Source organism: Molothrus ater, chromosome 4, assembly GCF_012460135.2.
Source record: "Molothrus ater isolate BHLD 08-10-18 breed brown headed cowbird chromosome 4, BPBGC_Mater_1.1, whole genome shotgun sequence".
In the NCBI taxonomy this organism is placed as follows: domain Eukaryota; kingdom Metazoa; phylum Chordata; class Aves; order Passeriformes; family Icteridae; genus Molothrus; species Molothrus ater.
This window is the reverse complement of record NC_050481.2, coordinates 69,008,326-69,033,693: the sequence shown is the minus strand read 5'-3', so window position 1 is coordinate 69,033,693 and position 25,368 is coordinate 69,008,326. Positions and strand designations below refer to the sequence as shown.

At 39.5% G+C, this 25,368-nt stretch overlaps 1 protein-coding gene across 1 annotated transcript in view; it reads left to right on the top strand.

The window, feature by feature from the left end:
* The window catches only part of CTNNA2 (catenin alpha 2), a 478,376-nt gene that overhangs the window by 111,170 nt on the left and 341,838 nt on the right, over positions 1 to 25,368 (top strand). The window contains exons 4-6 of the mRNA XM_054514537.1: positions 6,709 to 6,879; positions 10,608 to 10,723; positions 12,826 to 13,092. Coding sequence (XP_054370512.1) covers positions 6,709 to 6,879; positions 10,608 to 10,723; positions 12,826 to 13,092 — 554 coding nt within the window. The remainder of the gene's footprint in view (positions 1 to 6,708; positions 6,880 to 10,607; positions 10,724 to 12,825; positions 13,093 to 25,368) is intronic.

Genomic DNA, 25,368 nt, shown 5'->3' with positions numbered 1-25,368 from the left:
TGACCCTCAAAACAAACAGGGAGCTGATAATCCACCAGACTGATCAATCTCATCATCAATCCTTCCCCCTCCTCACAGTGCTTCCCATGTGCTGACATTATCAGCTTGCTGCTCCCTCTTTTTCACAGATCACTGGGATTTTTTGATAAATTTTGGTATGAAAACGCATCTTGCTGGAAAATATCAACCCTTTGAACTGAAGCTTATCTCAAAAAATATCAATTTCAAATAAACTCTTTATTGGGTATTTTCTTTTCATGTGATGATAGAGAGTGATGGAACTGATTCTAATTATGATTTTGAACTTAGTTCACGGTGCCTTGGGCACAGATAGAATCTACCCTTGAACTTGCTTTCCTGTACAGTATTTGTGAGCCTCTTCAGGCCCCAGAATGAAAATAATATCCAGAATGGGTGAATCTGTGTGCCTAATGCCACAGTGGTTTTCTTGGTGGGCTTCCTTTTCCATGAGTTTTGGGTGCTTTTCAAATGTTGTTCCCTTCTGTACCTGATACGTTAAATTTATTAATGACAGCTCTATTTAAATTAATAAATTGTTATGCAGAAACCTATTAAATGATTAAACTCAAGATGTTAATCACTAGGACTTACAGATTTTTCTTTGTCAGTTCCATTCATTTTAGTCCTTTTTTACAATAATGATTTCAATGAATGTACCATGCACAGTTCACCAGAAAGACAGCAACTTTTCTGAACATTTTCCACTGCAGTTTCTTACTTAGGTGATGAACTATTCTACTCATTTTGAATGTGCTTCTTGATGCAACCTTGCAGCTTTTGGATAAAGAGGAAAATATTTATTTTAAATTAGAGATTTCAAATTTTTAGTATGAACGTTGGAATTGTGGGAAAATTGGTACTGAACTCCTTGTTGACAGGACAAGGGAGAAGATATTTCAACTTAGAGTAGATGTAGATGGGGTATTAGGAAAAAATTGTTCTCTGTGAGGGCGAGGAGGCCCTGCACAGGTGCCCAGAGAAGCTGTGGCTGGCTCTGGATCCCTGCAAGTGTCCAAGGCCAGGCTGGATGGGGTTTGGAGCAACCTGGGCTAGTGGAAGGTGTCCCTGCCCATGGCAGAAGGTGGAACAAGATGGGGTTTATGATCCCTTCCATTCCAAACCTCTCTGTGATTTCATGTTTTGTCAAACATAGTTCAGCAGCGTGATTTTTTTTACCAGGATACAAATAAAGCCACATTATAATTCAGCTGAGCTTGATTTTTTTAAATTTGCCTCTGTATTTATTGATATCTCGAGAGGTCCAATGTGGTTTTGTGTTCCCAGACACAGTGCTGAGCATCTGAAATGTTCATGTTGATGTTCCCTGAACTCTCCAGTTCAGTGAAGGCAGATCAGTTTCATGTGTCCCTGAAGGATGTTAATCCTTGGGGTAACTGAGTTGCAGACAAAAAGGGATTAGAGATACTAGTGTATCCTCACATCCCAAATAATTTCGGTTTTAATTGAAATTTAATTGGGTTTTTATTGTACTTAAGTGTGTCAGTGATGTTCCAAATGCACGATTAATTCTGACTATTAATTAGAAAAAGTTCCTTCTAAAACATAACATTAGTGGATAATTGTCTTATGTTGTCGTAGATATTGGCTAAATACCCAAAAGTTCTGTATTCTTGCTATTTTCAGTCCCTCAGGAAAGAAGTAGTTGGGTTAATTAAAATTACATATTTTTATGGTCCATGAAGTGAATGATGTGATGTGTTCTTGGATCTAAGAGAGAACATTGAATCTAAAATACCTACTAGATTTAAGGATATCCATCCATTGTGCTTTAAAATTCAGAGTGATTCATCTTCCATCCCTCTGTCTTAAATATCAAATGTAGAGTGAGTCAAATGTAAGTGAACTGGATTGTCTGTACAATCAGTTCCACAGAGACACAGCTCCAGGAGCTGAAATGTGACAGGGAAAGTCTGGGCTTGATCAGACATTGCCTTTTCTGGCCCTGAAATCCATTAAAATGATGAGAACAGTGGTCATCCTCCCACAGATGGAGAACAAAGTCCCAGCTGAAAATGGAAGAGGAGATTTAGGGGACATAGTAGTAAAGATTTAGGAAAAAGACTTTAGGAAAGGGGAGACTAAACAGCCATTGGTGTGAAGCTTTTAGAATTATCAATAGAATTTTTAATGCATATTTGTATTTAATAAGTATGTAGGATGAAAATGGTCTACAAACAACTTCCACGTTAATAGCAAACAGGTTAATACTGAAATGAACATTTTCAATTATGGAGAATGGTTTTAAAATCCTGTAAACAAAATACGATGTTTTAAGAGATGTGGTAAATAATCAATGTGATTAATAAGGCAGGAGGAATATAGATAGTGAGAAACCAACCATCCAGGATCAGATTAAGGTCATTATTCCTGAAATTTGTCTGTTCAGATACATACTGGTATGGAAAGTGAGTGATCCTACTCTATTTGGTGAATTTCTAGACACATCGAAGGCGTGTAAAACTGCAGATCTTTGCATCCTGAAGGGTTTGCTTTTGTTTCTTAAGACAACGTCCATGGTGAAAGGATTAAAAACCTGCTTACATGATTTAAATATACCTTATTAACAATTATGGGTTGTTCAAATCTATCATATTATCATTTAGTATAATTCTCACTCTTTTAGATGGAATCTGCAACTCATTTTGGGTCTATATATTATTATTATAATTTATGATAGCTTCATAACAGTGCATTTGCTCTAATTACAAGGAGAGCACTCTAAAATACTTCCATTATGTCATGGATCAGTTGTTCTGTCTTTTTAATCATGGACATGTAGAACAAAAGGAAAAATCTGAAAGAAATGGATTAATTAGACTGCAGCTTTATTAGCTTCTTCCATTTGGGAACTGCTCAAGAGTGGTGCATCCAATCAATTTGTCATTGTTCTGGTAATTATTTCCAGGTGTTTGGTGTATTGTCAGCATCCCATACTGATCACAGCTATTCTCTGCATTGCTACTCAGTGCCCGTCTTCTATCTCTTAATAAACACTTCAAGGCTTTGGATAAAATGATATTTCCTCTGTCTATTAACCATTGAAAGCCTTGGTTCAATGCTTTCCTCACAGGTAGATGTTCTACCCTAAGTCTGCTCATGAACTTCCAGTAGCTTTTTTTGGTGACCTTTGCAATCATCTGTTGACAGATGTTTGCAGTTGTTAAGCTCTGGGGACATGGTGGCAGTGTTGGGGTGTCCTGTGTAGGGACAGGAGCTGCACTCAGTAATCCCTACAGTTCCAGCCCAGGATATTCTGGGATTCCATGAGTATTTCTCATAGCTGCAAGTGGTCCTAAAAACCTGCAGTTCTTATAATTTGTACTCCAGAAGCCGAATTGTTTCATGGGCTGCTGTAATGATTATAGAAATGGATATTGTGTGCAATTGGAGGGGGCTGAAGTACTGCCTTTAGTCTGTCAGGACTCCTCACAAAAATTCACAAAGCCAAAAAGGAACAATAGGGACAAGAGTGGAATAAGAACACAGTGAAACTGAAGGACAAATGGGTCATGAGAAAAAAATGGATTTAAATTATCTACAAATACAGGCAGGATGGCTTTAAAGTGTCCCTAATGAAAGGAACCTGTCAGATTCTGGAGTTCATTTTGGAGTCAGTTTCTTATATAGGATTAATTGGGGTTAAATGTCTGAGCTGTTTCTAAGATGGAAGCTTGATAAGTTTATGAGTGTAACTATTATCATATTAAGATTAGTATTAATTACATTATCACTTGACTGACTGCAGTGGCAAGGAAGCAGACCTGATGGCTTCAGATGTCTCTATTTCTTGTGTTGACCCAATTTTCACTGAAAGTAATTTAATATAGATTACAGAACAACTTGAAATGCATTTGGAAAGAAATGGATAACTAAATGGAGGATTGACTTTTTCCAGATTAAAAAAGTTTCTCTAAAGAATAATTGAGCCAGCTGAAGCTCCACTGATACCTTTAGCCTAAGAGTAGTTTGATGCCACTGCTGTAAAAGGATTAAAATATGTTAATTGGCACTGAGAGAGATGAGCCTTCCTCCCCATAACTGCTAGTTTCTTTGATTATTAGTTTCTAAATTATGAACTAATAGATTTTCTTAAGTTTTAAACAACCTGCTGTGAACTTTTGTACTTTTTTTGGTTTGCTTATTTGAATATGTCTATTTAATAATTTCTACTTCATTGTTTTGGAGTTTTATTTCACCTAATGTGAGCTAAGATTAACTATCTAATCCAAGTTCCTTTAAGGTTTTTTGGTTTTGTTTCTGTTTCCATTTGACCCTCTGTGCATTTTTCCTCTGCCATTGAGTGTTGATTTTAAAATCTTTTTGCAAGGGATATCTCCTTGGATATTCAAGTCTAAGAAGATAATTTTCCTTCTTGCTTTCCTGATGCCACTGGCCAATTATCAAATACTACCTCTTTCTTTCATAGTCCAATATAAATATTTGTGTGAAGCTGCACACTGCTAATTTGGCAGAAAATGATAAAATCTCTTCAGTACCAAAACGGAAGTTAAACAATTTTCAGGCTTCTGATTCCAAAATCAAAAGCTTGCTTTGGCTTCAGCTTGGATTTCTCTAAAATTCAGTACTTTCACTTACAAGGGGTTTTCTGCTGGATGCTTGGAAACACTTCCATCTCATCCTGGAATGAGGATTCATCCTGAATCCTACTTAGAGCTTAAAAAAGGGAAAAACCTTGCTGGGATTTCCTGTGGTTGTTTGTGTCCTCTTGGGTCCAATGAGCTCAGTATGCTCCAAGAATGCACTTTGGAGCAAAGTCTTTATTTACTCTGGGACTGTTGGTTTCCCTCCATAAATAATTGGAGGGAAGGTGATGCCTTGCAATGTTACACTGGTTGGATGAAGCCAGTCCTGCACTGGGATCAAATTCCCAGCTAGGAAACTCACATCCAACCCTTGCTCGCATGCTGGGCTCTCAGCTGTTCTGTGGTTGCCCTCAATATCTCCTTTTACATGAAATATTGGAGTCACTGACTAATAATAATAAGAGGTTTATTCTGAATTTTTAGCACACTCTCAGCCAAAAGTTGTGGATAAAATTTTCAAGCAACTGTTTGAATTAAAGGATGTTTTAGAAAAAAAATCTTTGTGGCATCAGAATTCCTTGCTCTTAGTTTCAGTGATTTTTGTCACACAAGTAAAATGCATGGGAAGGTAGGGACAGCAAACTGTGGTCCTCCTACAGAAACTTTGTTTTCTTTTTTACCTTGAATTTCAGCTCTGTGATGCTGAGCAATATAGCATTTAAGTATGTTTAGAAACTTGGTGTTCTCCTTTTATCTAGCAATGATTGTTTGTTAATTGTCTCCTAAGAAATTTGTAGAGAGTTTTGCCAACCCTATGGAAAGCTAAGAGGAATATATAGCTTTAGAAATGAGGCACTTGAATTGTATTTTGAAATTTTATATTATCAGCTTATCATCCAAGATACTCTGCTTGCAAATTATAATTTGAACATACATTCCTAATGGTAAATATAATAAGGAAAATAGTTCTGATGGGAATTAATCACTGTGGCCGTCTTAAATCTCTCCCCCACTATTTGCATTGTCTTGTGGGAAGTTTTGCCCTCTGGGATTTTTTTTAATGTTGTTGTAATGGTCTTAAAAGCAATGTAAATATGCTTTGATTGCACATTAGACGTACTTTCTTTTTGAGATTCTGCACTGGAGACAAACTGGATTTTTTTTAACAACAGCAAAGATTGGGTTAATATAAAATCTGTGAATCATAGCCAGGCTGGGAGAGGTGTGGTTGTTCAGCTTGGAGAAGAGGAGGCTCCAGAGAGACCTTCCAGTGCCAAAATGGACTCCAGGAGAGCTGGAGAGGGACTTGAGACACAGCATGGAGTGGCAGGACAAGAGGGAATGGCTTCAAACTGCCGGGGTGCAGGGTTAGATGGGATATTGAGAAGGAATTCTTGCCTGTGAGGGTGGGGAGGTCTAGGGGGATACAATATAAGAAATAAAAGGTAGTATAGAAAGTGATCTTACCCCATTAAGGAGTTGCAGCTGGGTTAATTACTGAAGATTGGGAACAGGCCTGATGTTAACAGGCCACAGCTGTAGCCAATCAGAAGAGTGTTATAAAAGAGTGGATTGGTTGGTTGAGAGGGAACTGGAGTCAGTTGGCTGCTGTGAGGATGAGGAAGAGTCGGTGCCTGGAGGAGCTGCCTGCAAGAAACATCAAGGAGGTACAAAACTCTGGCAATATGGAACCCTTGCAGTGTAATGACAATAGAACTCTTGCACTATAATGACAACAGGGAGGCCCTGGAAAGGTTGCCCAGGGAAGCTGTGGCAGTCCCTGGATCCCTGGAAAAGTCCAAGGAGAAGTTAGAGGGGCTTGGATTGCCCTGGGAGAGTGGAAGGTGTCCCTGGAGTGGATCTGGATGGGTTTTAACATCCCTTCCAACCCAAGAGTTTTGTGGTTCTCTGATTTTTTTTTTTTCCCAGCAGCAGTTACTTTATATACTTCGTGAAGAAATAAAACCCACAAGTCTGGGCTTTGACATCCCTTCCAACCCAAGAGTTTTGTGGTTCTCTGATTTTTTTTTTTTCCCAGCAGCACTTACTTTATATACTTAATGAAAAAATGAACCCCACAAGCCTGAACGCTAACCCGAGCGCCGTTTGTGTTCCGCTCCAGGAGAGACGATGCGCATCGCCTCGTCCGAGTTCGCCGATGACCCCTGCTCCTCGGTGAAGAGGGGCACCATGGTGCGCGCTGCCCGTGCCCTGCTCTCGGCCGTCACTCGCCTGCTCATCCTGGCTGACATGGCTGATGTCATGAGGCTCCTCTCACACCTCAAAATCGTAGGTGTTTTTCACCTTCTCTCTTGGGTTTGTGTGCTTTGGGCGTGGAAAAAAAGGATGAATCAGTTACGAGGGTGACTGTCCACAGTCCGTAGTCTCTGCTTGGTTCTCTTGAAGTGCTGATCAGAGGTAGGAGTTAACCCATTTCTGCATTAGTCTCTTTCATTTTCTAATTATGCAGAAGTTAATATTTGAACATTTAAAGCAAATTTTGTGAGCTGTGAGTCTTCGGTGACTGGACTAATACTGCTGTTAAACAGCTCTCTGACCTGAACTGAAACATTCGCTTCACTCACATCTTATCCCAGTTACTTTCCCAGTATTTTTGTGTTCTGGCACAATTTAGGTGCTATAGCTGTCTACTCTTCTTTTTTTTTTCTCTTTGTGGCTTCTGAATATATCTGAAGATCGAATGTTTAATTTGGAGAGAGACAATAGTACAACTGTCTAATCAAAGAGTAAAGAGGAATTAAAGATTACCATGATAGTTTGGACAGATATATATTCACTTTTGACCACCACATTCACAATTTTATACAGGAGTATTAAAAAGATTTTCAGTTGAAACTAGGAAATGCATTTTTCCACCTTCCCTAGCTGTTGCACTTACATTTTTATTGCAGAAACAAATCATCAAAAACCTCTGAAACAAAATAAAATTGTGCATAAAATCGTATACAAAATATTTAAAGCCTGCAGAGTGCATGTGTGAATTCAACAGAGGAGATGGAGGGTTGCTTCTTTTTAGCAACTGTTCAAAAAGTTGTTTGGTTTTTTTTTCCTTTTTTTTAATTTGTCTTTTTGATGGTGCAACTGCAATTTGATGTTCTGGAAAAACAAAATCCTTCAACTTGCAAACTGTGCAGATAACCTGAATAGCTGGAAAACAGTTTTCATAAGGAAAGAGGCTGATTTTTCAGCACAGGTTCTAGTGAGCTCTGCTTTAATGGATAAAATGCTGCTCTCAGAATTGTCAGCACATGGCTCTGGTTACGTGCAGTGTAAGCAGTGTCTCTCTCCAATATGCTTTAAATTTTTCCTCTCTATAATGCTCCATGTAACTGTAATTCAGATTGTCCTTTCCTAGCAAGGCCAACACTTGAATATCATAAGCAACAGCTTTTTTCTGAACATTATGATGAAAATTTTTATTCAAGCTCTTTCATGGGAAATGAGAAATTCTGTTCTCCCATCTGAGATTTCTTTTGCAGCAGAGTACTCTGTTGTGTAAAATACAAATGTCCAGTGCTGGTTTGTAAGTGGGTGTATTTACTTGCACAGTTTGCACCCAGATTTGCAGGGGCTGTGTCTGGAAGTTGTAATCTCTGCATTTATCCAATGATATTACAAGTTCAGTTTCAGAAGTCAGTGATCTCAGTGGTTCTTTTCAGCAAAATTCAACATTCAACCTAAATTTTCATTTTTATTTTCATGTTAAAAAGGGTAATTTATTTTTGAGGATTGAACATGTAAATATTCTTATTTTACCACTTTACAGTGCTAACTGCTTTTAGACAAATGAATTACTAGGGGGAAAAATGGTTATCCTATACAAAATTGATGGAGGAAAAGCTATTCTATTGACTCAAAGGTAACCTTCAAAGACTTGTGTAAGTTACCCATAAAATTAATGAACTCAAATAATTCTGCATGTCAGAGTAATGAAGCCTGATTTATGCTGAATTGTGCTGTAATCAGTTTTCTCTGAAAGCATGTCAAAGGCTTCCCAGGAAATGGTGCATTTTAATTAGTGTTTTAGAGGGAATATATGCAGGTGCTTTCTGGAAGGATTCTTGGTCATTGCATATCTTTTACACTGCTAAAATTAGAAATAGTGGTTATTGCAGAAGCTTTTGTAACACATTAAAAAACCATGTACCATCATAGTATGTGGTCATGCACACAGAGGATTATAGCTCTATTGTAATTAACTCCAGGCTACTTAATCAGAGGAACAGATCAGTTGAAGTTGAGTGTTGTCTGAAGGATGGAGAATTTGCTCCAGTATGAATATGTAAAAAAGAAATTGTAATAAGAAAAATATCATTAAAGGGAGCTTGTGCTCCTGTCCATTCTAGTATTTCTCATAACTGATTTCTTCCTTTTGGCGTCTCTGGTCTGACTGACATGATAGAGTATGATCAGCGTCCTTTGAAATCTGATTATCAGAGTGGAATCTCTGACAAAATTTTCAGGATTTCTATTTAATATGGAGCAGGACTTAAAAAAGTGTATCAGTCTGTCGTGCCTGTGCTTGGCATTACAAACATAATAAAGATGAAACTTTCAGGTATTTTAATGTAAATGTTTCCTGATAAAAATGGAAAATGGGCGTATTTTGCAAGAAGTTCTGCAAGAACAAGTTATTTAATACATTGATGCTTTTCCAATTTGTGTTAATGGTAAAGCAGCCAGTTCATTCTTTAAAAAAACTCTGTTCTTAAGATTAAAAGAAGAGAGAACTTGAATTCTGAATAAGATTGTAGCTTGTAAATTGGCAGAACTTGGTTTATAATTTCCAGCATAACAGCTATGAATTTATGTTCCTGAATTATGCATTTTCCAATAGAAATGTATGAGTTTGCTACTCTACTGCCCTGTAATTTGTAAATCTGCAGTAAGTAGGTAAAAGCTCAAAATGAAAATATACTCTCTCAGTGGTAGGAAAACACAGAGCAACTCAAGCAATAAAAAGACAGGTTCTGCACATAATTGTGCCTTTCTAAACTGTTAGACACCAGCTACTGCTGAATTTATCAATTCCCAGCAATGTCTGGAGGGCTGCAGACCCTTCCTTGTCCCCATGCCAATAATCCCTTGCCTTTTGAGGGGAAAATTTGTTATGCATGTTCTTATGAACTGCAGCTTTTAGCTGAACAACAGCTTTTAGCAAGAAGGATCAGTTCTTTTCAGTTGTCAATATTTTTGCTTGGAATTGCATTATCTTGCAAGAGAGAGAATAACAACTTTGAATTTCCATCTAGTCACAGTAATGCTTCCTTTACTTATTGCATGAAAAGAGCATTTTATCCCTTCAGATATTTTTCTTGCTTTGCATAAGGTAAAGGTTCTCAATACATTTGGTGGAACAACTTGTTTGTGGAAGTAGGGTTTTATATTTTTGTCTGTTAGCTACAGCATCACTGGAAAAGTGCAGGTGTGGGTTTTTGGGTAGATTCTTTTCTCAGTGTTAAATAACTAAAGAAAGAAAGCTCATAGCTGAGGAAAAAAGAAATAATGCAAATATTCTGGGTTGAAGCTATCATTTGATTCACAAAGATAGAGGGTTTTGGATTTATCAGGGTAAATTCAAACCTTAATGGTAAGTTTGAATTTCATTTTTAAATGTTTCTTGTCCAGAAGTGATAACTTTCGTTGTTTTCCTATAAACCTACCACACATTAAGAACATACTCGTGTATTTTGTTTTGAACCCCACAGATATTAAATATTTCATCAGGTAAGTGTGGGTGGGGAAATGAAAACAGTGCTATCTTTGACATTATCTTTACATGATCCCAAAGCACACTAAATGGACAGTAATGCAGAGTGACAGCTGCTCTATTAAAAACCTAATTAAAGTTCATGGGACTCTCATAAAGCTTCTGTACAGTGATGGATGTGAAACCTAAATTGGGTCCATGTAAGACAGAGTATTGGATGGCGCAGTCACAGACTTTGTCAAAGAGTGGCTTCAAATGCTGACTGAGCTGATTTATTGTGTTGTAGGTAGAGGAGGCACTAGAAGCTGTGAAAAATGCCACAAATGAGCAAGATCTAGCCAATCGCTTTAAGGAATTTGGGAAGGAAATGGTTAAACTGAACTATGTTGCTGCAAGGCGACAACAGGTGAGTACAGGAGTGGCTGGAAAAGTCCATCTTCATTCTAGATTTCTCCTCTTTTATGTCCAGGTCTGGTTTAAAATGTACAATGAACCACTAATTGCTATGTCATGGCCTATAATTTAATTGCACTGATTATTTTCGAATGCGATGAAGTTTTTCAGAAATGCCATTTCTTTAAAAGTACCTTCCAAGAGGCCTCAATTAATAACAGATTGAAGGGTGAAAAGGGAAGTGATTCAGGAGGTTGAGGATAGTTTTAATTCGATGATTATTCCCATTTAATTCTAACCTATGCAGATTTCAGGTCACTCTGACAGCTGGTAAAGCACGAGCTCTTTGCTAGTTCAGTATAATTCAAGTTCAGGAGGAACAGAAACCTACTTTGTGCATAAAACCATTATTAATAATTTTCAGATTTTTTTTAAAAAAATATTAATTTATCCATTTATTCATTGCTAAGGCAGCTGAAAAAGAGGCCAGAAATTCATGATAACATTTATTCAAGGATGATTATTGTACAACTTTGCAATAAAGATAGCTTTCCCCTGAACCCTGCTCTTTTCAAGATACTGTAGACTTGTATAAGGTCTCTCCAACTTCAATTATATTTGAATACCACCAATAATTCAAGGATGTGCCATCTTTGTACTGCATTGAACACTGGATTTGGAAAGCTGCCTTTCCATATTCATCCACCTATTTACCTTATTTTCTGAATTGTGCAGTAATGACAATTTTCTTCTGAATCATGATTGTGGGGCTTTTTTATGAAAAATAGTATTTTTAGAGTTATACTAAAATTGAATCATTGAATATCTCAAGTTGGAAGAGACCTGTAAGGATCATCAAGCTCATCTCCCTGCTCCTTGCAGAACTACAGAAAGCAAATCATCTGACTAGGGCAAATAAATTAAAATGTGGAATCTAGGCACTATATGGAGAATGCTCTTCTGTACATTCAGACACTTCCCCTGTGGAAATAGATCTGCAAATATGGGAAAAAGGAAAAATGTGAAAGTTAATGGATGTTTATATCTCTTAAGTTTTCATTGAAGACACAAGAAAATGCCAAAAATTCTCTCTGAAGACTGTTACCTGTCAGCCACATGTGGTTGAAATTAATCAGTGGGTAGAACCTTTAAATCCAGAATATTTGGGTCCTTTTTCAGTGCTGTCGATGGATTCCATGTGTGGATATAAACTGTACAGCTCTCCAGACTGGTTTGTTCATAGTTTTAAAGTAGAAGTAATAATATTTTTTTATTTCTAATTAATATTATGAGGGCTGTCCTAATGTTTGTAAGGCTTTCAAGGACAATATGATCTATACTATGATACAATATGATATACACTGTAACTGAAAAAAAAATCAGGGGTTATTAATAATAATAATACATAATTCTGATAACATATTGTGCAGTATCTGATTTTTGTCACAGGAAACAAAAGAAAGTATCTGTCATATTCTAAATATAAAGACTCTAAATGATATGAGAAATTGAGCAAAATATGAAGGGAACCAAAATAGAAATATTGAGAGGCACATTTAGTAGATTTTTAAGAACTTCAACCATATGGTGTTAGGTTATAGGTTGGACTGGGTGATCTCAAAGCTTTTTTCCAGGTTAGTTAATTCTTGTGATTTTCCTGTTAATTCCTTAGTTAATTCCTATGATTCTATGGTATTTGTCTATGTAATACTTCTAATTTGATTTTTTAAAGGTCTACCTTATGATAATTTTATAAAGGACATGAATGTAGTAATTAGAAAAACAAGGCACTTGCTGCAACAGGAGTGTTGCCATTATGGAATCAGCAGAAGGAATCCAGTTGTTTGGGAAGAGTAATTTTGAATGTTTTATGCGCATTTGTAGTGGGTTTTTGCAAAAGGGAAGTACTCTTAGGTAAGATATTGCAAGCAGATTGTAACAGGTGTAGTGACACAGAAGGACTCGATGTCCTTGGGCAGGAGGGGAATTCTTTCAGTGATTTATGGTGGGTTCTGCCATGGATTCCATCTCTGCACGGCGTCCATGCCTGGACGCTCCAGGCAACGCATTCTAACACAAACTCTTTCATTTCCAACTCTGTGTGCTCTCACGCAGGAGCTGAAGGACCCTCACTGCAGGGACGAGATGGCCGCGGCGCGCGGGGCTCTGAAGAAGAACGCCACCATGTTGTACACGGCCTCGCAGGCCTTCCTGCGCCACCCCGACGTGGCGGCCACCAGGGCCAACAGGGACTACGTCTTCAAGCAAGTGCAGGAGGCCATTGCTGGCATCTCCAACGCTGCCCAGGCCACCTCACCCACTGATGAGAACAAGGGCCACACTGGCATAGGAGAGCTTGCTGCTGCTTTGAATGAGTTTGATGTGAGTATCAGCAGGGTGTTACTGGAATAATTACCAATATAGCTGGACGGGATGTTCCTGAGCTTGTCTGGCCCTTGGTGCTGAGCCAAAAAGTGGCAACTGTGGTGTTTTACCCCAGATACACTATAGGCTAGCTGGATGTTGCAGCTGGGTGCTTGGAGACAAGTACAGGCATGCAGGAGCTCAGGTTTCCCTCTGGTGGAAAAGCTTTAAGGCGATGGTGAAGGAAAGGAGCTGGTTCTGCTGGAGGGTTTTGATTTAGAGCTTTATTCTGGCCCAGAGGCCTCTGAATCCTGCGACAGCTCCAATAGAACTCTCTGAACCACATGGTTTGCTCTCCCTTTAAACTGGGGGAGAGGGGGAGGGAAGGAATATGGGGACCACCAACAAGGTACCGAAGGGGAGGTCTCAAGGGACAAAGGACACCTGGATGGCCCAGTGCCCCCAGGGGTAGAGGGCATCTTTTGAATTCTGCCAGTCACTCAACGCCCTTCTGGAATGCCAGGTTTGACAGACAGTGCTCAGCAGGGGTCAGGGTGTGGAGAGGAGAGGTGATTGACATGCCTGGGGAAGGAATCTTCAGGGAGAAACCTGGGGTATCTGAGGCAAACCATGACATCTCACTGTGACATCACACTGCAACAGGGTGTGGAGAATGAGGTGTTTCTCCACACAATCTTTTAACTAAGTTGTTCTTATACAGGACTCAAATTCCCCTTTTCATTCACATCCATTTCCTCAGACTGCAGAGGTATAGTAAATCAAGCCACCATTGCAGGGAGGAATGACACATCTGACTTTATGGATATTAGAAGGCTAATTAATTACTTTATTATACTTATTACTGTATTATTTTATCCTATATTACACTATATTTAAACTGAATCTGCACAAGCACCCAACTCAGCTCAACTGCCCAGAATCTTGTGACTCTCTACTGACCGACAGTTTGGATACGTGCTTGGCCCTGATAGGCCAAGGAAACAAAACACCATCACTTTGGGTAAACAATCTCCATTTTGCTTTCTACTTTGGTACAATGCAGAGCAGTGAATGATATAAGAATTGTTTTGATTATTCTTTTTTCTGCTTTGCTGACTGCTTCTCAGGTTCAGAGAGTGCGAATCCCACACGGAGGCAAAGGGCAGACATCGATTTATGTTGGTTTTGGTGAGGAATAGTTGTTTGCTGCTAATGGACTGGAATTACAAGGAGTTATTTGTGCTCATATGCAGTGGCTGGGATAGTGAGAAAAATAAATTCTTGTTATCCTTAGGATCCTTGACAAATCTCACTACATGGCTCTGGAAAATGCAAAGTCTGATTAATCTGGCAGTTTGGTTATGTGACCAAGATCTGAGGTTGCTTGAGTGGTACAATCATGTTTGTCTAGCAAGTCAGGAAGACAAGAAAAAAAAAAAAAGGAAAATGGTGATGGAGCTCAGTGTCCTGGAAACATTAACATTCAACTTGAATCTTGAATTATGTTAATCAAAGGCATGGAAAAAGCATCTTTCAAACAGAGTTGATAGCAGTCAGTTCAGCTGTGGGCAAAGTGCTGCAGCCTCTCTTCCAGCAAGAGGATACAGTTTCACTTTCCTGACAGCTAATTGTTTAGCTGTTAATTTCATTAGCAGTCCTGTCTGATGGTTTCTCCCTATCTCACATGTGAGGATTGTAGTTCAGGCAGTGAACAAAAAGGTTATTGTAGTCTCTGACAGACAGTCTCTGACAATATTTTCATCTTTCATTTTGACTTAAGGCGAAGACTTGTTGAGGTTATTATTGGGTAATGGTGTCCTTTTCACTTTGATTAAGACACAAGGTTGCAATGCCAGCATCTGTCACCTCAGGAGCTGCTCAGTCCTGCTGCATTTAGGGCTGAAAGTGGAGCTGTAGTGCAGGTGGTTCATCTCACAGCATGTTGCACTGGGCTTCTCTCCTCCATCTATTCTTACATCTGTGGCTTTTCCTGCACAGTTACTGTGGGTTAAGATTTGAGGAATTCCTCAGGGTTTTCAGGGCCCTCTCAGCCCACAGGTCCCTGGTTGGTAAGATCCTGGGAATAATATCCCTGTGTGGTCTGATTGCGCTCCAGCTTTTGTGTGGGACTTTGCACATTATGGACAGCAAAGGTTTGACAAACAGGGACAGAAAACATGTGACTTCTCAGTCCCAAACTGATGATGCTGCTGCTGCCTTCTGGAAAAAGAGCTGTTGTTCAATGCAAAGAGAGTGGCTGTGCTTAGTGAAAATCAATGTAGTGGAGACTGTGCAAGACATCAGATATTGTCCCCTGCCTGTATAAGAATATTCATCCTTTTTCTCCTCAGGTAAAGTCTTTTCCACTTTCAGTGATGGTGCAGGAGCCATGCATGTGTGTGGGAGATGTGTAGCCATAGTAGAGAGTTCTGTTCATAACTATGTGTGGAAAAAACAGCCTTTTTGGGGAATTATCTCTTATTTTAGGAAACTAAATGAAAACTTTGACTTATGAGGATATAGATACTGAAACAATTGTATTATCCATTTTCTAACTCACTGCTTAGCTGTTGAATGAGATTTATTCACACCTAATTTTGCAACAAAGATGACATTCCTTAAACTCCAGGGAAAGTCAAAATTTATAGCTGGTGATGGTGGGATGATTGTGAATTTACCTTTATGTTTTACAAGGAAGAAAACAAGCAATATTAGCAGACTAGTGAAACTGTGTCATGAGTTAAAAGGTGGTGGAGAAAAAAACATTGCTTTTTATGGTGGCACTATATTACTTCAGCAAGGGAAAGGAACTTTGTATATTCTAATGAAAATAATTTTACAGAATATTTATTTTACAGTCTCAGTCATAATAATAATTTTATATTTTGTAGAAGTGCTTACTGAACCCTGCATTATCTGCCAAGATGAGGATTCTGTATTAAAAATAAGTTTACAGTTTTTTTTCCATTATTTTAACACTTCTCAGCCTTCATTATTTCAGATTTTGGAATCAGTGTTATGTGGCTTAGAGCTTCAAATAGCTGCAGTGTGAATAATTTGAACATTTTCTCAGTCAAAATATCATCACATAAAATACAAATAATTATTCTACGTCTTTGAAGCACAGCCATTGTGTTTAACTAGGTCTTTGGATAATTGTCTCACTCTATACACTGGGGGGTTGTGTAGAGTCACCTGTGAGTTATTAGCAGCAAAGTTTTGAAGGTGGTTGTCATTTATTGCTTCTCAGAGATAATTTATGTAGAAATAAGGAGAGCTCACAAATCTGTTCCTTAGTAGATTTTTTCCCTTTAAATTCCTATTTGAAGCTGATTGATGACAAAAGAATGTGTTTAATGCCTTGTTGCTTTGTCCTTTCACTTCCATGTTGCTGCTTTACTCTTAGATCATTTAAAAATAGGTATTTCTGGTCTTACTAGTAATTTCTTATTAAAATTTGGCATATATTTTACGCTCATGAAATACCTCTGAGTCCTTAATGAAGATGGGGGTGCAGAGTTTATTTCCCCCTCATGATATTTAGCCAAATTTATGGAAGTTGCTTAGATAAATTTTTGAAGAACTTACTTTGAACTCTGAAAAGGCTCTGTTTGCACTCAGGAAATGGCAGTTTTGATCTGGTAAGCTCTCATCTGGTTATGGAGGGACTGCTTTGTTGGCACATGTTAAACTGTGGGATGGGTTTATCTGGTGTCCTCCCCACAGCCCTCATGGTGAGCAGCAGAGACAGGACCTCCACATGAAACTGGAGTGTGGTGGGGAGGGAGATAAAAAGAGAATGAAATTATTGAGTGAGAAGAAATGCAATAAGAAGGACCAGGAAACTGTGCTGGATGAAAACTGAGATGAAGATAGATGGCATTGACACTGATGTGTGTTTGGGAACTGCAAAGGGGTAAAAATATATGAGGCTATAAAAATCTATATTTACATCTAGAAATAAAGAAAGAAATAACTTCGTTCAGGGAAAGGGCCAGAGCTGGGGAAGGAACAGCTGAGGGAGCTGGGCAGGGGCTCAGCCTGGAGCAAAGGAGGCTCAGGGGGGCCCTTGTGGCTCTGCACAGCTCCTGACAGGAGGGCACAGCCGGGGGGGTCGGGCTCTGCTCCAGGGAACGGGGACAGGACAAGGGGACACAGCCTCAGCTGGGCCAGGGAGGCTTAGATTGGATATCAGGGAAGTTCTCTTCACCCAAAGGCTTGTCCAGCCCTGGCACAGATGCTCCACCATTTGCTGTGGTGGAGTCCCCAAGCCTGGGGGAATTGAAAAGCCATGGGGATGTGGCACTTGGGGACATGGCTTATCGGTGGCCTTGGCAGGGCTGGAGTTTGACTGGATGATCCAAGAGAGCTTTTCCAATCCAAACAATTCTGTCATTCCATGATTGTCTGTGCCACAGCAAGGGCTGCACACAGACTGTTGGGAAATGTGTTCTCCATGATGGAATAGAGAGGGGGCAGTGACAGGCAAAAATAAGATTTACTGGGCACTTGGTATCTCTGGTGAGTAGGAGGGTGCCTGCTCTCAGAATATGGACTGGGATTACAATTCCTGAGTCCCAAGGAGTGGAGCTGTGTCAGTGGGATGTGCTGACAACACCTCAGAAGTGCTAATCACAGTGGAAATTCAGATTCTAGGGCTTTCAGACCTACAATTCTTTATATTTTAGGCAATTCTAAATAGTTTCCCTTAGATTTGGATATGAAAAATGAGGGCAATCATTCTTGTACAGTGCTGGGAGGGTGGGTGTAACGGTGTTGTAAATATAAAGCTGTTTACTATGCATGCACCATAACTCCATAAAAGGATTATTGCTGTGTTTGAAGCAAGGCTTGAATTATCTGCAATAAAATTAAATAGAATTTATAAATCCTCTGACTTAGAGAGGGGAGGAGAAGATATCTAAAGGAAAAAAGGACCAAAACCCCTTTCCTCCACTGATGCCAAAAGCAAATATCTGTTTTTTCTGTATTGCTCCAGAAAGAACTGATGAGATGGCTTGGCTGACTTTTCTTCCTGCCTTTTGTGTGTTTGTGTGTGCAAGTTCTGCCTCTAGCAATGGAATAAAATGATATTTTGTTTGTTAAAAGCAATATATAGTGCTTAGTTTTAATATATGTTAATCCAAATGGGCAAGCCCTATAGCTGAGTTTGTTTTATCTGATGTTTGATCATTTTTTATCTTTTTTAATATTGGATTTATTGTTTCTCTATATTTTGTCTTTAAAGTTGCAATCCAGCAGTGTTGGTCCTTGTTGCTTCTCCAACTGCTGAGCCTGTGGGTCACCCTTTACTCTCTGATTTCTGAGTATGAAAATAATTTGGTTTATAAAGGAATTTAAAGGAAAAGGAGGGGAAGCGGTCACAGCACCAAACCTGACAGAGTTCAGGTGGGATTTGGACAATGCTCTTAGGCACAGGGTGGGACTCTTGGTGTTGTCTTGGGAAGGGCCTGGAGTTGGACTGGTTGATCCCTTCCAACTCAGGCATGGTTCTATGATTTGATATGGTTCAGAATTGAAAGAGGTGGTTAAAATGCTTTTAGTACTTGAGGTACTTATGTATTTGGGATGGGTCCCAGGGTACTGAAGTTGTACTATTTTTTGTCATGAGCAGCATTTGAACTGAGAAATTACAGGCAGAGTAACTCAATCTTTAATGAATTTTTGAACAGAGCAAGTCAACTATCTGGGAGATGACTACATTTGATGAGAAACAAAGTGTCTGGTGACACTGGTCAAAGTCCTCCAGGCAGTTAAATGCAGCTCATAATTAATAAATGAGCTATCATAACATATTTTGTGAATACATTAATGCTCCTGAAGGAATATTTTGCATGGCTAGAGAATGCAGTGCACCTTAAATGGAGTGAAAGATCTAATAAGTGTGTAATGAGGGGAAAACATTACAGAGAAAGTGAAAAGACAAAGTATCTGGGTATAGCAACAGCAAAGACTGCTTTTTTTTTTCTTTCAGTAATAAAATTAGGAGCTGTCAAAATGTGGCAGGAATGTAACGGACAGAAAAAATGCTGTGTCATTAAGTGACTACCTTTAAAATGTTCCTTTTTGGACAAATAACTGCTAGATGATCTGAGAATGGATTTTTGCAGAACATTTATGGAATTGCAATTTGCTTGTAAATGTATTCTTCAGAGAAGTGATTTGTGATGCTGCAGAGAACAGGACAAAATGTGAGCTTTGAAAGGAGAATTGAAATGTGTTTGTTTCACCACTCAAATTCATAAGAAACAATTGCAAAAATATTACTGCACATCTGACAGCAATTTGAAACCAGACTTGTTGAGCTTGAGTAGCTCTTGCCCAGGCAAATGGCAATTTCTGTATGATAGCAACTCTATATTGAATTTAACTAGGAATGCACTGGGGAACGTGTGCTGCAAATTCAGATAAACTCATGTATGGATTTGGATGAAATATGGAGGATTCTCAGAATGGTTTGGGTAGGAAGGAACATTAAAGATAATCTCATTTCGACCCCCTGCCATGACCAGGAACACCTTCCACTGTCACAGGTTGCTCCAAGCCCTGTCCAACCTGACATGCTCCCTTGTCCTGTCCCTCCATCCCTTGTCCCTTCTGCTCATCCCTCCCCGCCCTAACAGGGAAGAATTCCTTCCCAATAACCCATCTAACCCTGTCCTCTGGCAGTGTGAAGCCATTCCCTGTGTCCTGTCCCTCCATCCCTTGACCCAGTCCTTCTCCAGCTCTCCTGGAGCCCCTTCAGGCCCTGGAAGGAGCTATGAGGTCTCCATGGAGCCTTCTCTTCTCCAGGTGAGCAGCCCCAGCTTCCCCAGCCTGGCTTCAGAGCAGAGGGGCTCCAGCCCTCTGATCAACTTTGTGGGTCACATATCCCCAAGTCCACAAGTTTCTTGTTTTGGGAGACCCAAAACACAGTTGGATTTTTTTTTTTTGTCCCTGGTGCAGCTGAAGTGGCTTTTACACTGCAACAGTGTCAAGCCAACCCTTTCCTGTGTGAAGGCAGCCAGGCTGCACCTCAATGTTTCTAAAACTTCTATGCAGTAGTGAAATCCTTTGGCACCTTCTGCACTCCTCAGCTCTCCTGTGAGTGGGAAACATCAGACTGGTCATGCTTTGCATATTAAGAAAATAATAACCAACAGCAAAATGTTTCATTTTACGCTAAACCCAAAAGCTTCACCTGTTTGCAGAGCCTTGTGTTTTAGGATGCTGAACTGATGTCTCAAATGAGGAAGAATCAGAGTAAATTTTTGGGGTCCTGATGGTGCTGAGGGGCCAAACAAACTTTTCCTTTCAGTTATTCCTGCATTTCTCATTACAAGCCCTTCTGTGTATGTATGGGCTTGTTCATATATTACTGTGGAAAAGGTCAGCTCCAGAGTACTAAGGGTGGCACTGGAGATGTCAGGATTTTGGGAGCAAATGCATTGCAAAAATGTGATCTCTGTGAAAGGAAGCACCCTGGGTAACTGTGGATTTGGATCTCATTGCTCTCATTTCCCTTAAGCAGTGGGAATGGTGCTGCTGAGCTGTATTTGCTGTATAGGAGCACCATCTAGTGGGCTTCTGGTTTATTTTCTTTTATGTCTATGAATTTATTTTTTTTCCCTCTGAACTGGTCTCGTATAGTGAATAGTATTATGGAAAGATTTAGCAATCACACATACCTGTTGGAGTTTAACCACAGAATTTTGCTGCCACTTCTTTTGGTGGTAGAAAGAGCCTTTTGCCCTCACACCAACTGCTGCCTGTGCTTCCCTATCAAAATACATGTAACCTGTTTGCAGCAGGCCACTTTATTTGCAAAGGAATTTTTGTAATCAACCCTCAAGCACAAATTTTTTAGACATACTAAAAATACAGAAAAGAAACACACTTTAAACACCTAATTATCACTTCTATAAGGAAATGTGTTTTTGTAGCAGTACAGGTATTGCATTATTATTCAAATTATTGCTGTTTTTTTTTAATTTCTTGTTAATGTAAGTATGAATACCTGGAGTGCTAAATCAAAAACATAATAAAGTTTGTTTCAGGTTACTTATAACAGCTCGAAAAGAGCACTAAGTGAGATGTTCTAATTAGACTACACTTGCTACTATTTTGCCTGTGTTTATTTAGCACCTCTGAGATGCTTCTGTAGCTTAGGTATGTGAGAAGTGAACACCTCCACTATTTCAGGGGAGCAGCATCTCCCATTTACGTTTGGAGAGCAGTCAGGAGAGGGGGCTGGGAAGGTGGGGCTGCTGCTTCTGCTGGTGGCTGTGCACTCCTGCCTGAGTGGGATGCTTGTGAAGCTGCTGTGGGTGCATCCAGCCTGGTGTGCCAGAGGGAAAGGTCAGAGAATCACTGCATGGTTGGCTTGGAAAGGAACTTAAAGACCATCTTGTTCCACCCTCTGCCATGGGCAGGGACACCTCCCAGTATCCCAGGTTGCTCCAAGCCCTGTCCAGCCTGGCCTTGGACACTTCCAGGGATGGGGGCAGCCACCAACACCCTCACAGTAAAGAATTTCTTCCCAATATCCACTCTAACCCAGCCATTGCCCCTGTCCTGTAACTCCATGCCCTTGTCCAAATCCCTCTCCAGCTCTCATGGAGCCCCTGTGAATTATTTCTGTGTTGTTTCATCACTCCAGAGCAGCTCATTGGAAGCTGCAGTTTAGCATTACACTGTCACACTCTTCCAGCTGTATGGTGTGTCTGTGTAACACAGCACTGTGGCAGGTAGGAACATTTGATTTATTGCTAAACAGGAGATCCACAGCCTTATTAGCATTGCAGGAGACATGGACAAAGGTGCAGAAACTAAACCTGTGAGCACACAACATTTATTTTCACAGTAGTGCAGGCACTTCTGACAAAGAAATACATCAAACACTCTTATTTATATGGTCTTGTCTCCAAGTTACTCAGAAAAACTAGGTCCCTCAGTATATCATATGCTTCCTTCTACTCAAGGGCAGTTTTTCCTGCTGCCTTGTGGTTGTGGCATTGTTTATCTAAAATATCTATCACACTTTGCAGTGGAATTTACCTTGAAAATTGCTTTTTTTTGTGCTGAGGGCAGTTGTGTATTCACTTTCTCAGGGAGTGTTCAAAGGCCTGTGGATCTATGTCCTAGGGTGACTTTATGATGCTTGTATGTGGCCAGCAGGAGCAGGGAGGTCATTCTCCCCCTGTACTCGGCTCTGGCAAGGCCACACCTCGAGTGCTGTGTCCAGTTCTGGCCCCTCAGTTTGGGAAGGACTTTGAGATGCTTGAGCATGTCCAGAGGAGGCAACGAGGCTGGAGAGGGGCTGGGGACACAAACCCTGTGAGGAACAACTGAGGGAGCTGGGGGTGCTCAGCCTGGAGAAAAGGAGACTCAGAGGTGACCTTATCACTCTGCACAGCTCCTGAAAGGTGAGAAAGAAGTCAGGTGAGGTTGGTCTCTTTCACCAGGCAGCACTGACAGAACCAGAGGACACAGTCTCAAGCTGTGTCAAGGGAAATACAGGTTGGATATCAGGAAAAAGTTTGTTACATAAGGAGTGGTAACATTCTGGAGTGGTTTGCCTGGGGAGGTGGTGGAGTCCCCATCCCTGGGTGTGTTTAACAAAGCCTGGATGTGGCACTGGGTGCCAGGGTTCAGTTGAGGTGTTGGGGCATGGGTTGGACTTGGTGATCTTGAAGGTCTCGTCCAACCTGGTCATTCTGTGAATTCTGTGAGTTCTGTGTATCCCCCATTGTTCTGTTTGTGCTGGCTATTAAGTTCTGCACCTTTAAGACTGGTTCTGAGAGCGAACTGGGGGAGAACAAGAGCGCGGTTTGTTTGCAGAAACTGCACCTGATTGCCCTGCATTCCTTCTCAGGAGCTCTGTTGTCTGCAGCACAGACAGCAGGACAGAGCTCTCCTTTGCTTTTGGTTAGTTTTTTAGCTAGCTGAGGCAAACAAGTTCCTTGGACTGTGGCTTTTCTTTTTATTGGAATTGTTCCACCCTGCTCTGAACTGAAAAGCCAAAAATCCACCAAAAGTTCACGCCTGTGTCCCACCAAGGCCTGGAGTCTGACATTTTCCAGCACAGGAGGGACTGATAAGAGACTGAGCCAGCTGAGCTACACCCAACAACAAAGACTCTCTCTGAATTTGCCCCCTCTTCAGAACAAGGAGAGATTCCATTGTTTAATGTTACTCATTTTCCATGTTTGTGAGCACTTTGCTTGTTAAACAGTTTTTTCCACTTTTCTCAAAGCAGATTTATGCCTTCCAGACCCATGGGGAGAGAGGCTGCTTGAATTTGCTTTCTAGAGGGACCTCTTTGGAGGCTTCCTCCCAAATTTGCTCTAAACCAGGACAATGTAGCACTTGGTGAACATGGTGGTGGTGGTGGTGGGTTTATGGTTGATGGTCTTAGAGGCCTTTCCAACCTTAACCATTCTGTGATTCTAAATCTTTAAGAACCATGTTAGGAAATGGTCTCTGCCCTGAAGGTTTCACTTTCTAAACAGATGAATTAATGTGTTTAATAAATAAATCAGGCAGAGGTTCTGAAGAAGCTGCTGAAATTTCCTTAAGACTTTCTATGTGCAGAAACAAGAGGATGAGCAGATTTTTCATGAGCAATAAGGCAATTTCACATAATAATGAAGTCATTTAATTGGAAAATGCAGGCAATGATACAGTAATTCTAGGGTTTTTTGGAGTTGTAAAATTGTTTTAAATTATTAATGTAACATTTTGCTTTTGCTTTCCATTATATTTCTAATAAAGACTGAGAGGGTTTTTTTGGTATGGTTGAAAATGAGATTCTAATGCAGACAGATGTCACAAAGTTTCAATAATGATGTGCTTGCTCTCTGATTATACAATACATTTACAAGGGTATCTGGCTATTTTCAGTTTTTAGTTGAAGTATGAATAATTTATCCATTATTTTAAATTTCTGAAGTGGTGCCTTCTAGTTTATTAGAGTATGAGATAGTTTATTGCCTTCTGAACAAGAGAAAGTTGGTTTAGAGCAGTACTTAGTGTGAAGAGGTTTATTTTCAGAAGTCTCTAATATTTATTACAACATGGCAACTTCTCTGTAAACACACCTTGGTATAATTTAAGGAAAAAAAGAAGAGTTGAAGAGAAAATAGTAACTATATTTAAAGAATATTTTATCATAAGTTTTGACAGTTTTCAAACAAATCTTCAGTCATATTAAAATTAATTGTCTTGGATTTTGTTTCAGCAACTGCAGCCAAAAATGATGTATGTTTACAGTCATCTGAACATTTATAAAGAGGTTTGAAACACTTAATTATAAGGAGTGAATTATGGTATCAGTCCTTGATTTATGGCTGTAATGTTAGTTAACTAATTAGAAATGTAAAGTGTTCCAGTTCATTTACATTCATCTTTCATTAACTGGCTTTTAAGAAGTGATGAGAAATTGCAACTTTTAAAGAAATTTATTTAGCCTGCCAACTATTTTTTTCTGCTTTCCAAAAATACATTATTTCCTTGTTAATATATGTGTAAGAGTTTTATAGGCATCAATAACATAGTCTGAAGTTGAATTTTGGCACCAAGTTCTCTTTGAAGAAGAATAATAGCTTTTGTAAGGAAAAAATTGTGTTTCTTTGGTTATTGAACATCAGGAGCTGTCATGGAGCTGGTTCTCATCCCCAGTCTCCTTTTTCCCTAAACTCCAAAATCTGTTTTCCTTGTGACATCTTTGAGAAAGAGTTTAATACAAGCATCTAGACTGTCAGTTATTTATAACCACTCGTCAGAAAGTGGTTATAAACATCATTATTTGTTATATTTTAAGCAAAACTGAGGTTCATGGTGTTGGGATGAGGTGCAACTGGCACAAGGGGATTTTGAGAAAATTCTGGATATTGGGAAGGAAAAAAGTCACTCATGATCACCCATGAAGTTGATCAGGCATTCAAACAGTAGGCAGAGAGGTTGGGAAAATCTCCTAAGATGGAATTCTGATCTTGACTGGATGAATCCTTGAGCAACCTGGCTTGATGTTAAAGTGGTGTGTGTTTTAAAGAGGCGTTTAAAGTATAACCTTCAGGAGTTCATTCCAACCTAAATTACTCTGTAGTTCTGAATTGTCATTAACAGATATCCTGAACAAATAGTAAATAATATTTAAGACTAGAAATGAATCATAAATAAAAAGTTTTATGGGATATAGTTGAAAAATACTGAGTACAACTGAGTGACTTTTATTTTATATGAGCCAAGTTTTGATCATCATAAATATTTCTCCTTATTTACAAATACAACAGA